The following is a 10931-nucleotide window of genomic DNA, read 5'->3' as shown; positions in this document are numbered from 1 at the left end:
CGGATAGCCAAGTTTTGGTAAGGTGTTTGAATTTCAGGAAGGAAGGTTCTGCTCTAAGGTCATTACCAGTTTGGCGGAAAAGTGGAAGATTTATCTGCAGCAAAATGGAGGTAAATCCTCCACTTTTCCTCCAAAAATCAGTGGCAGTGCCGTGGCAGAATTACTGCTCCCAGTCATTTTGTCAAAATCCCTTTTGAGTCCTATGGACCACAACAATGGGATTTATAACACCCTTCCACTACTCATAACTCTGTGGCAAGCCCTCTGGGCCGAGTGGTGGTAACAGTAGACTAGTTTATTAGTAATGTGGCAGATGTACCACTGAATTACTGCCAAACTCGTAAAGAGGCAGATAATGTATTAAAAAAAGGAAAGAAAATGTATGTTAGGTTGAGTTTTGGATAGTGTTAAAGAGAAGGATATGTATTACATCGTATAAAAGTATGACATGTTAGTATATTAATAAATGTGCCAATTCTTGCAGTACAATGTCAGAGGGTATATAGAAGGTTATGAGGCTGGAGATGGAATGGTAAAGTGGGAGATCTAGAAAGAGAGAAGACAGATGCTCTGACTGAGAGAGTTGGCCTCACTTGCTGGAGCAGTCAAACTGGCATCTTGAATAAAGATGTAATGGCTACTTGGAAAATTCTGGATTATTAATACCGACAGCTTCCCATTTCCCCCCACTGCCTTTATGCATGCAATCAGTGTCGAATATTGTAGACTTTGGCTGGGAAACGGGTGCGCTTCAAGGGTACAACCACCAAAACTGACTGGATGCATGAATTACAGTAAAAAAAAAAAACTAAAAAAAACAAGCCAGCATGATGTATCTTTACTCAAATGCACAAACCTTACCTGTGACATTATTTTGGCCCATGGTGGTGTAAATGTCAAATAAATTCCCCTGAAAAGACAACCAGACTCACTGTACACTCATGCTTCAAATGCATTAAACAAGCTGCCCACAGTTGTATCTAATAGGACTCAAAAGCACACCACGTCGGATACTTCACTGAACCCTAGTCCCACAGACTCATGCACGTGTGCAATGGGGCTTTGGTGTATTTTGTGCAGCCGTATTCACTGTCATTGGAGTTTCCCCACTAGACTTGCTGGTGCTAAACGTGGGTTCCCATCATCCATGAAGAAACAAAAGGAAATACGAGAGATAAAAGAAGCGGAGGATATTGCCATATAGCGCAGGACATACCTTTGCCTTATCGTTTTGCTCTTCTTTTCAATATCTTCCATGCGCTTCTCCAGGGGAGGCAGTTTATTGAGCCCTAGTAGAAAAAAAAGAAAGTTGAGCACGTACTCACTCTGAACAGTGTTGCTGCTACCAAATTCCTCACAACTTAGATGCGTCTACTTATGAGTCAAGAGCATGACCTGGTTAGCCAGACCTGTCCTGGAAACCTAGGTAGGAGTGCATCATCATTCCTGGGGCATGGCCAGTGCCCCTCACCTGCCTTCACCCCTGTGAAAGCAATCATCAATACTTCCCACCTGCACAAGGGTGGACTTTATCTAACCAAGCACTGCAAGGGCTGGGGAATAATTTAAGGAGGCCAATCACCTGGTTGTCGGTCAAATATGCTCGCCCGCCTGAACCTGTACTCCCAAGGGCATCAGTGGCTCACAGCACGCAAGTGAGGTTGAAGTACATTTCACCATGACAGGCCAATAACGCACAGCTTCAAACTGCTAGTGGCTGGTGGGAAAAATTAAAAATAAATAAATAAACTATGCATTTGCTAATCCATTCTTACTTGTTCCAAATAGGCACACTGGGAATGCTTTTTTGATTCATGTACCACATGAGTTAAACCATTTGTGATTCGTGCTTCTGAAATGCACGACACCCCGGCCCCCCTTCAAATCTCTTGTTTTAGGCTATTGCACAGTGGGGGCAAAAAAAGGCATCTGAATGAGTACATTCGGGATGAGCCCATTCCCATGCCCTTTGTGAATTGGGTTAAGTCCCCTATGCAGGCAGAACCTCACCCAAGTTTGCGAGCATAGACTGAAGCTTCACATTCCCACCATCCTGTTTGGGGCGGATCCACAAAGGAGTCTGTTCCAGTGAATGAAAAAAGGGTACTCTACTGCAACAACATTGCTTGCGTGACATTCATTGTACACATTTCTCAAATGGAAAATCAGACTGCACACAATCGTACGCCCATTTTTATCATTGTGTGCAGTTGAGCAAATCAGGGCGATTGGGTTTAGTGAGACCTAGTCACATATTTGTGTATGTCGCGCATTCACAAACGAGATCCACACACAATCAAGTGAATACCCATGCATGCATCCATTAATTCGCTGTCTGCTTGAAACAGGCACAGGATACTACACAATTCGTTGAAAGGTAATTTCAGACCCATTCATCTTTGCAGTGTCTGCAGTTCATGCCGCTACACACCTATACACATTTATAACCCTTTAAGTGTACAATTAAGTAGCAGAAGCCCTTTAATACCCTTCATGTGACAATGGGGTCTCAGAAAGCATCCAGATTTTGGGAGCCAGTGAATGCAGTAGGGTCAAGAAAGAGTGGCTGGCACAATGGACACTCTTTGAGGGTTTGGGTGCCACCATTTTTGCTCTGTTAATTAGTCCTTCCATAAATGCATTTACTTTTGTGAATTAGGTGAACTGCGCGTTTGACGAAATGGTCATCTCCGAAAATTGCTGAGATTTTCTAATATTCAAATATTTGTGAAGATCAACTTGTATGTATTTATGTTGAAGAATTATAGCAAACGATCAGAGTACATTCACAATATGAAATCATAATTTATCATCATCATTGTACTATACTTCGGTACTGGACCACAAAAGTACAAAACTGAACAAGATAAAAGCAATCAATAAAACAAGTCAATCCATCTAGTTGTAAAATTACTGTAGTATGCAGGACCACAGGATGGACAGCCAAGATGCAGGAACCAGGCAGGGAAAAGGTGAGTACAAAACAGTAATGTACTTTATTGGTTTCAGTTCAAAGATAGAAGTTTAGCAGGAGAGGGGGCTTCAACATGCTTCCATGTCCAGCTCCCATCCTGAACGTCTCCAACCGTCCAACACATGACTCCCAGTCCCCTAGCATTGTGCATTATATAACACGTTCCACAAGCATCTGAAGGCACTTACAATCATGCATGTTACCACACACCTCCCTTCCTTAAAGAAGACAACCACACAGAACCAACAGTATACATACAAACGATACACAACAGGAAAACTCACAATCACAATAAACCATAGCACCTCTTGCCTGGCCTGCCATGCCAGAGCCTCGGGCCTGCCACACCCGAGCACGACCCGCCCAAACAAGGGCAACACCTGCACACAACAAGCAGAAACCTAACCTACTCTGACAACCATAATAAAAAAAGCCTAACCTTCTGCCAAAGTCGGTCACACGCCAGCCTGAGCATTGCCAAAGCTAGGCACAACCTCGCTCAACAAACAAGTGCAACCCACAAAACACAACCAAAATCCTGTCACGCTATCAACTTACAAAACACCACCAGAGACAAACAGACCAAAAACCAACACACCCACATTTCCCCAAGAAACACATAGACGCATTAAAGGACAGAAAAGAGACTAACCAAACAAAGAACACACTAAAGCAAATGCCACTGCAAGAGAGCAGCATGTTATAACACACAAACACCCATGTAAGCATTCTTCTCCAAAGTTTAGGCAACCTTCAAAATGACTTGAAAATATAATAAATAAAAAACTGCTAATACTAGCCGGCTCTACTCTAGTGCACTAATTACACAAAATCGACTCATAAGTGGTGTCTGAACCTCCTAGAACTACTACCATACATCTACCAACACAGGTGCACAACCTTCCTCCTCTACTACAGGTGCTACACAACTTCACAGATACTACTGTGGGATACACTGACCATGCCAGCAGAATCCCCTACCTCACCAAACTATATCCCAGCAGTCACCAGCAGAATGGCTGTACTGGTTCTGTTGAGCACTCTTCCCTTGCATCAAAACTGTGCATTGCAGTCTCCAAAATGATGGCTGCGACATCTTACCAGCCACACATGGGGCAAGATGAACACCCCGAGAATGGCTGCCAGTGTGTTCCTTACGTGCACTAGAGAAAAGAATTGAAAAGCAGCACTGCTATACTGCCAGCTCACAACTTTTTCACTGAGAAAGAAATATTCTGCCTTTTAAAATGACTGCGCCCTGAGGCTCTTTTTCATCTGTTCAACAGTACACAGTTCTGATCCAATGAGACCCATATAGGTCCCTCCATATTCAGGGTGTTCCAGCAAAAAGGGGGCAGTTCGCATTGAATGACAGGCTGTGTCAGGCAAGATCTGTGAAATAACAAAGACTTCACTTCAAGCTATACGCAAAAACATTTTACCTTTGCAACAAAATAGCACAGATAAACCCTTCACAAGAAGCTTTCTCTCTCTTTGCTCATGTCAGTTCATTGGGCCCTTTGTTTGAACAAATTCCTGTGTAGTAGAAATTGACTATGGCCATGGAAATGCTTAGAATAAAGATACCAGGAAAAACCGCCTTTGAAAGTGACAGCAAAGGAAAATTGAACCACATGTAAATTGGTGCTCTTTACAAACAAGAAAAGATCTCTTTAAAAGTGAAATGTTGAATGAAAGACCTTTGCTTGCATAGAAATGTGATGGGGGTTTGTGTTAAAACATATATAGGATGTTTAATGCCAACAGTCTGGCTTTCTGGTTCAGGAAAGGAAAACAAATAAAAAAAATAAAGTTACTGTGAAACCAGCAGGACAGGCTTGTAGGCCCTGGCTTCAAAGGACTGACTACAGGATCTACCTTCCCCCAAATGTACCAGCATCTGGGGCCTATGAATAAGCTGGGGTTAAGAATTTCACGTCCTCATCAGACTCTGCAGTAGTGCTTCAGCCGGGTACAATGGATTTCTGGGACACATAGGTGTGACTTTTTAAGCAGCACCTCCCCTCAACTTAAATTGGGGATTTTCAAAGACAAATCCATGACACACAGGGCTAGTGTCTGACAGTTGGTTCTGGGATGAAAAAAATGCCCTTAATTGGAAGATAATGCTGGCCATTTGGGGCAAAAGACTATTCTGAATTAATAAACTTGAAGGCTTTTATTTCTGCCACTGGGAAACGCAGGAATGCAAAAGTTGAACAGTTTAAATGTAATTTTTGTGGAATTAAAACCAGATATTGTGGCTTCCCCTAGCATGTAGGAGATGCAAACGGCAGAAAAATGTAAATCGTGGTAAAAGTATACTTGCTGCAACTTTAAAATGTAATGCAAACATGATTTGTGATAATAGGTACCCATATATAAAATTGTAGAACTTTAGGTGAAATATTTCCCACTGAAAAGTGCAAAAGATTATTATGAGGGCGAAATGACAAAGTACAGACTTGGGAGTCAGAATGCCCTTCTCTGCATGAAATGTGTCTTTTGCCTATGTGATTTTCAAAAATGCCACAACTGTCAAAATTTGCTATTTATGTCATAACTTATTTTTGGCAAAAATGACTGTGGGAGGGCATGGGCAATTTAAGCTCACACCAAAAAACTGATGTCATGTTCTTGAAGCCCAGCCGGTTGACAGGAAGGCGGTAACAGAGGCAAGTCAAGCCAAAGGCCTGCCCCCATGGTAAATCCTGTGATGTTACCCACCTTATAAAAGGAGAGACTCAGAGAGACAAGGGACTCTCTCTTCTTAATTTTTCAGCTCCTGCATATTTAGATATATTCCATCTTCAATCTACAAGATTCCAGACCAGAGCGTAGCTGACCCTGATCCAGAAAAACTGCCACTAAAAAAAAAAAAAACAATAACTCAGGGAGAAAAGGGAAAGGTGGCAGAATCCTCATTGGGATATCCAGTGATGCCTACTTGCCCTGCGACCCGCTCTATTCAGCTGAGGTGCCGCTGCACGGTGACCAGGCCTTTCCCATGCTATTTTCTTCTGGGAGAGCTCGCCTCTGTGACCAGTGACCAGATATTGCCCTGCAGTCCAGAAACCCAGAATCTGTCCATAATACCCCATTCAAGTGCTTGTTGTAAGGATATCCCTTCCCCAACAACCACTGACTGCTTCCCTTGCTCTGTACCTGGTATTGGATTCCACCTTACAGAAATCCCATACGTGCCTTAGCAGAAATCCTTATAACTGTCAGAATCCTCTGTGCATCCTGTCCTTGATCTCCAAGTGTTAGCGCCATTCTTTCACTCATTTCTGTCTTGTGTGAGTCCTACTATTTTGATTAAACTAATTAATTCCCACATAAAGAGCCACAAGGCACGAAGGGGTTACAATTGCAAAGTAACCTGTGCCACAGGGGATGTCTCTCTTTTCTAGCCACTAAAATATAGTTTCTGTAAGACTTGTCCTTTCCTTTTAAAACCGATTTTCTCTGTCAACTGCTTTTATTTTTAAAACTGAATTTCCTTTTTTGTTAATTCATCTAGAGTTCCCTTTTCACTGTCATATTATCCCTGTGATGTGCATCTGTCATTGAGCATAAAAACCACATTCCAATTATATTTCACCCATTTTTCAACCGTTTTGACATTTAAACCTGTGTAAATTGGCTGCACTGTGTTGTCACTTCAAAGTTGATTTTTGAACTGCATGCCCGTTATTGGTACCTTGCCTTGTAGTTGCTAGTGTTCTTACAGCCCTGATACTATTATAACTCTTATTTACCTCATTCATTCCACCGCACATTTAAATTAAATATTTACTAATTCTGTGTATTATTTTGTGCAATTTGAAGAGGTTTTTAAATCTCGTGGGGAAAGGTCGGATTTTAATTATTTTTGCTGCATAGTATACTTGACTCCTTGCTGCTCCTTTCTATCCACTCAAAATTCGATTAATAGGGGTTTGAGGGAGCATTGCAGGGGGAAATCTTAACTCAGGTGCTATCTACCCGAACAGTAAAATTGCTCCCATTCAATTGTGCTTTGGATATGTTATAGTAGAAGGTCAAACTAAGTGCATTTAATCAATGTACCTTGTAATTATCACCCCATTGCTGATTGCTGCCCAATATTACATTTGTTTGATTTTCTTTCAATTTAAAATAAATAAATATTGTTTTACCACCACCCGCCTGGTTCATGGTCCATTTTGACCCAGGTTATTTGTAAAAGGGGAAGTGAGACGGGTTGCGTGCCAGCTCAATCCGAATTCTAGGACATTTAGTAAAAGTGTTTTAATTGTGTGCTGCATCCTAGGCTAGTGGCAAGAGTCCTGGTCTGGTGTGTGATGCCTGATTAGAATCCTTAACACTACAAAACATCGCCAGGCGGCAACCATTCACGTGACAATCTCCACTACTGGTGCTACACAACTGCACAAATACGTCAAAACATCATGGTGATACACAAATACATCAGAACAACACCACAAGTGCCACACAACTGCACCAATGCAACACAACTGTACTACTGGTGCTACACCAACAGCACCAAAATCCACAGCACTCCTCCACAACTAGACACCAAAGCACCATCTCTCCACGAGCGATGTGCACACCATACATCCACAACAGAAGCCTCACAACATCCACGCTATACCAAGTGATATTCCGCTCCACCAACTGCAACAAGCTCACACCACTTCAACACTGTCTCACATGTACACACGATGGAAACACAACAATATTCATGCAACAATAGAGGTGATCAGGCACTAGACTTGCAAATAAGAATATAGTGTGAGATTTCTGAAACAATTGTTAAAAACATTATCTCTACATGGGATATGAACATAGCCCCAAACCCATCCATTACATGTAAAAGGCATATAAATACATGAATAACATGGTGCAGACTAGAACTGCTGCCAGTAAACTTCTACGCCCAAACATGGCTCTTATTTGAACCACCAAGACAAAAACACCTTACCTCCTACTTACATACGGCAATGCTGCACTCCCACAACAATAAACATCATACATGTAACACACCTGTTCAACACTAACACTGCATTAAAAAAAATCACTACATAAATAGGCAGCATTTAAATTGCCCATAATACGGTGCTCCCAAAAACACATTTCTAAATCGCTACCTCTTCATTTCCACCCACAAACACCTCACTTAACCAACATGCTCTGCCACTACATGACTGGGCATCAGCTTCCCTCGCGGCATCAATGATCCTCAACTGGTAAAATGCTTCGTAAACAAACTTAACTTCGCCCTAAAGGTGTGATGTCCTCATTTGCTTGTTTTCCCCTGAGGACAGAAGTCCTCTGTTTGTGTTCATGGTTATTTCGCGGGCTGCGACCCGCGCGTGTTAAGGGGCGGGGTTACCGCCCGAAAGGCAGTTCGAGCCTGGTTGTGAAGGAATAAAGATGTGTTGCACCCCAGCTCTGTGTCGGTCCTCTTTCAGAGTTTAGGGAGTTGAACCTGACAGCAGAACGTGAGGCGGTCCACATTCAGACACATTACACTGGCGACGAGGCAGACGCGAAGTCCCGCCGTGCCTGCACTCTCCGATCCTGTCGCTCGTGGTGTGCCACCTGACACCACTGGGAGCCTCGGGATTTCGGTGCCGGGAGGCCTGCCAAGGTGGGTCAAGCACGAAGGCTCCCCACCATCCGCCCTCCGGCGCGAGTGCCGCAACAAACCAGCGGGTGGAGCGGAGACTCCCCGTTTTGCATTTCCCGGGCGGGAGAGGTGCACTGACCTCCCGCCAACGGCAACACGTGCAGACGAGCACGCAAACATCAGCGGTGGAGCGGAGACTCCCCGTTTTGCATCTCCCGGGCGGGAGAGGAGCATTGGCCTCCCGCCAACGGCAACACGTGCAGTCGAGCACGCGCAGACGAGTGGTGGAGGCGCTACCTCCCGCTCCAACAAAGCACATCAAAGGGGTAAGAACTCTCCTCTCCACCACAAGTTTGAACAAGCACGCCAGAGACTTGCAACCCATTTGCAGCGCCCCCAGCTGGCACCAAGAACCCACCGCGCTAAGCAGAGGGAACAACCACTCAGGTCAGCTAAAATAACACGTGCGAGCTATCTCTGATGAGCAATTCAGAAGAAGACTCACTTACCATTCCAGTGACGCCAGTCAGCACCGGCCACAGGAAAATGACGGACAGCCTCTTAACCCAGCTGCCAGCCAATTTCGACCTCACTGACACAGGCACCCTTGGCTCAAGGTGGAAGAGGTGGCTGAGGGACTTCGAAGTGTGTCTCAAAGCGGCAGGTACCTTAGAAGACGAACAAAATCTCAACCTTCTAAACCACGCCATAGGGTCAAATGTGCAAGACATTCTTGAAGAAATACCTGAGAACAACATAGACACGTACGTCAAGCTAAAAACAACGCTCACCGAGTATTTCACACCGCACACAAATGTAGACTATGAACGGCACGTGTTCCACACCACCAAACAGCACAAAGGTGAAACCCTAGACGCATTCGTCATGAGACTAAGAGCGAAGATGAAACACTGTGATTTCAACAATTACTCCAATGAGGAGGCCCTCAGGTCACAAATCATAGTGGGGTGTGAAAGCGCCGACTTCCGCAAACGACTTCTGCAGCAGCCGCGCAACCTAGACGAAATCCTACGACTGGCGCGATCTGACGCGGCCCTCGCCGCACAATTCGAAGGCCTGGATGACATAAAAATCACCCATGGAAAACACGAGAGCCTCAACAAACTGGAGGGGACCACAAGAAACAGTGATCCTTTCTGCTACCGAAGCGGACACGAGTACCCCCACGAAGGAACATGCCCTGCAATGGGCCAGAACTGCTCCGCGTGTGGTGGAGAAAACCATTACAAAGCCGTGTGCCTGATCTTCCGCAGCAAAATGAGAGGAGCAGGAAGGAACTACAAGTCCATGCCGGAACCGGAACAAAGTCAATCAACACCCCACCATCATCGAGGAGCACGCCAGCCCCATGAACCAGGGCGCCACAAACCCCATGATGAACCAACAGAAAGAAGGCACGACCGGAGAGAATGGAGGGAGAACAAGACCCCACTCCCCAAGGCAAGAAGAAGACCACGAAGATACATAAGGTGCCTCATCGAACAGTCACCGTCTGACAGCCTGTCAAGTGCATCATCCGATGAAAAAGCACACCAACTGGAAAAACACGAAGAAACGCCAAGAAAGAAGGGATACCTATACGCCCTAGGAAACAGCACAGCAAAAGAACATAGCCCAATACTCCGAATGCAAGTAAATCAGACAGCAGCGAAATTTCTAATTGACACGGGGGCAACCGTAAATGTGATCAGTGAAGAGGTCTATGAAAATATACCTAATGCCCCCCCGCCTGCAACCAGCTCGAACACTCATTTTTCCATATGGATCCAAAACACCGCTGGCATGCAAAGGGTTCTTCATGGCGTTGTGTCGATACAAGGAACACGAAAAGAAGATCCCCATGCACGTTCTGGAGGCAGCCACTGAGAGCGGATGCATACTGAGTTACCAAACAGCATTAGAAATGGGACTAATCCACATACTGTGCCGCCTCATGGTACACAAATATCTAGACCCCACGGCAAGCATAGACCAAGTCTTCCCATCACTGTTCAAAGGCCTCGGGAAATTAAAGGACAGGCAGATAGAACTCGACACCAATGTCCCGCCCATAGCCCAGCACTACTGAGGAATACTCATCAATATTCAAAAACAAGTGGAAAATGAACTGACTAAGCTCCTGGAGGCAGACATCATTGAGCTGGCGGAAGGGCCCACCCCATGGGTCTCTCCAATTGTACCCGTGCCCAAAAAGGACTCCCAAGACATCCGAATATGTGTGGACATGAGAAGGCCAAATGAGGCCATACTAAGGGAACGCCACCAAGCCCCTAGAATAACCGACATGGTACACCTGTTAAATGGGGCAACCGTGTTCTCAAA

The 10931-nt window shown here is 44.7% G+C and overlaps 1 protein-coding gene across 1 annotated transcript in view; it reads right to left on the bottom strand.

Moving 5' to 3' along the window:
- Positions 1-944: 944 nt before the first annotated feature.
- The window catches only part of LOC138534963 (dimethylaniline monooxygenase [N-oxide-forming] 2-like), a 346864-nt gene continuing 336877 nt past the window's right edge, over positions 945-10931 (bottom strand). Inside the window, exon 8 of the mRNA XM_069641259.1 lies at positions 945-1289. Within this exon, the coding sequence (XP_069497360.1) occupies positions 1093-1289 (197 nt within the window). The 3' untranslated portion in view covers positions 945-1092. The remainder of the gene's footprint in view (positions 1290-10931) is intronic.

The sequence above is a fragment of the Ambystoma mexicanum genome, chromosome 1q (genome assembly GCF_040938575.1).
Source record: "Ambystoma mexicanum isolate Mex_15411 chromosome 1q, UKY_AmexF1_1, whole genome shotgun sequence".
In the NCBI taxonomy this organism is placed as follows: domain Eukaryota; kingdom Metazoa; phylum Chordata; class Amphibia; order Caudata; family Ambystomatidae; genus Ambystoma; species Ambystoma mexicanum.
The sequence above is the reverse complement of the archived record's forward strand: the minus strand, read 5'-3'. Positions and strand labels throughout refer to the sequence as shown.